General features: G+C 43.3%; 1 protein-coding gene across 1 annotated transcript; it reads right to left on the reverse strand.

Annotated features, from left to right (window-relative positions):
- Positions 1 to 226: 226 nt before the first annotated feature.
- LOC134441986 (E3 ubiquitin-protein ligase TRIM47-like) lies at positions 227 to 1901 on the reverse strand (the record flags this gene model as incomplete). The annotated part of the gene is made up of 2 exons (XM_063192359.1): positions 1317 to 1901; positions 227 to 316 (listed from the first exon to the last, which is right to left on the reverse strand). Coding segments are annotated over exons 1-2 (675 nt in total), but the record flags the coding sequence as incomplete, so codon positions are not given.
- Positions 1902 to 2263: the final 362 nt, after the last annotated feature.

Consider the following 2263-nt stretch of genomic DNA (forward strand, 5'->3'; position numbering starts at 1 on the left):
ACACACACACACACACAATCAGGAGCAATGGTTACACAGACAATGCCATTTTAAAATGGCACTAAATCCTAGTAAGCAATGTCCATGCATGGCTGTGAAGAATAGTTCCTTTGGCAACCAACATTAGAGCCATGCTTGTGTCACAGCTCAATCATAACTACACATACTATCATAACCAGAAATCTGCTGCAGATTGTCTTCTCTTCTGGTCAGTTCTCACCTTGAGAGTCTCCACAGCCTTCCTCAGCTCCTGCAGCTCCTCCTCCTTCAACTGGATCATCTGCTGGCATCTCCTCTGGCTCTGCCCCAACTCCTCCTGGAATAACAGGAATCGAAACAAACACACATACAGTGTGTGTATGTGTGTATGAGTATTATTGTGTACTTTGTACAGTTTGTCTTTACATCTGATTTGTGGATGTCCAACATGTCATCCTTGCTGACCGAACCCTTTACCCTGGGTGATAATCTGTCATCTATAGCTTGGCCATGGAGATGCGGTATGCTACAGCTGGTTTAATGTGTAAATATGAGTATGCTTAAAGGTTTAACCTATAGCTAACAATTACTGGGTTAATCTATGTATACCTGACTGAGGATAAACTAGTTTTCAGGCTGCAAGTAGCCATACCATAATTAGAGCCGTAATCGTGAACCATTTACAACACATTTGATGTGAGAGAATCAGGAGTCACAAATCATGAGCTTATTGCAGCTGAAACAGATATTCTTTGTGCCGTTCTGGCAGGGAAAACATTATTACTGACTGGATAATTGTCGAACACGCCTACCAAACAAGAGCAAGCATGCCCAAAAATCTTGCAGACGCCTTGTTATATTGCTGCCAAAACAATTGAGCAAACCTTTGCATGGGTGAGGCACAGATGGAATTTTGTTATGTGCATGGTGTGCACTTTCTGCTGTGCCACAATGATGATGGAAGTTTTGTGGTTGTGGGCTTTCACTTTGAAATATAGCAGCTTGAACAGACTAGATGTGCCAAGTGAGTCGGGATTAAGATAACATGGAATTGCCCTGAGGCTGAAAAATGTGGATCTCACTCTCAGACTGAATAGTATGCGAAACTCTTAAACTCATACATCTCCCAGTTGGCAAATCAGTACTCCCTATCTACAATCTGAATGATACTGATATATGATACATTCACTGTGTGTGCTAATGGACAAAACATTTTGTGTCCACTGTTAGATGTGTCATAGGCGTGTAGGAAATGGATAATAATTGTGTAATATCATGCAATCAATTACCTAAAAACTGTTTTTGTGTAATATTCAATCAACATTCCCGGCCCTTACCTTTTTATGACTCCATTCTGTAGTAGCTGTGATTGTGTCATGGCCTTTATGGTCGTCCATCGTACACAGATAGCAGATACAACTCTGGTCAGTGCGACAAAATATTTCAATAACCTTGTTATGCCGTGGGCAGATCCTCTCCTGTAGCTGGCCCGTGGCATCGATCACATTGTGATTTTTACCGTTAAGTTCATCATGGGTTTTCAAATGAGGTTCACAGTATGACTTCAGGCACTCCAAACAGGACTTGACAGCTTTGAGTTTTTCCCCTGTGCAGAGGTCACATACCGCATCTCCAGGTCCAGCACGACAGTGAGTTCGAGCAGCAGCTTGGATGCTGGTCAACCTGAATCTCTCCACCATTTCAGCCATCAGGTGGTTTTTGTTGAGGACAGGCCTGGGATCTGAGGTGTGTTTGCACAGGGGGCAGCTGTATTCTGCTTTCCCATCCTCCTGATCCCAGCAGCTCTTAATGCACCTCATACAGAAATTATGTCCACAGAGAATAGTCACTGGATCCCTCAACAAGTCCAGACAGACTGGACAAGTGAAGGAGTCCTCCTCTAGAGAACACACTGATTCCATTTTTTTTTGCTCTTCCAAACACCAAGTGCACACTCTGAGAAGTAGCAGAAGAGTGACAGCTGACTTCCTCAGCACTTCCTCAGAAGTCAGAACAGTAAGGAGGAGTCCAGGGCGGGTGGGGTAAGGGATCAGCCAATCAGAATTGTTCTTATTATCATGGAGCAGAAAGGGAGGACCAGGTAGGATGGATGTGGGTGTGGTCAATCAGAATTCCATTCCTGCTTGGGAGAGGACAATGTGTCAGTGTAAAGGGTTTATTTGCAAAACGGTGTGTCTCCATTTTGTAGGATGTTTGGAAATTGACATTTTTTGTATTGGGCATTCAATTGAATGGCATTGCAAAATGCATTTTATATGAGGGG

This window comes from Engraulis encrasicolus, unplaced genomic scaffold, assembly GCF_034702125.1.
Source record: "Engraulis encrasicolus isolate BLACKSEA-1 unplaced genomic scaffold, IST_EnEncr_1.0 scaffold_104_np1212, whole genome shotgun sequence".
In the NCBI taxonomy this organism is placed as follows: Eukaryota; Metazoa; Chordata; class Actinopteri; order Clupeiformes; family Engraulidae; genus Engraulis; species Engraulis encrasicolus.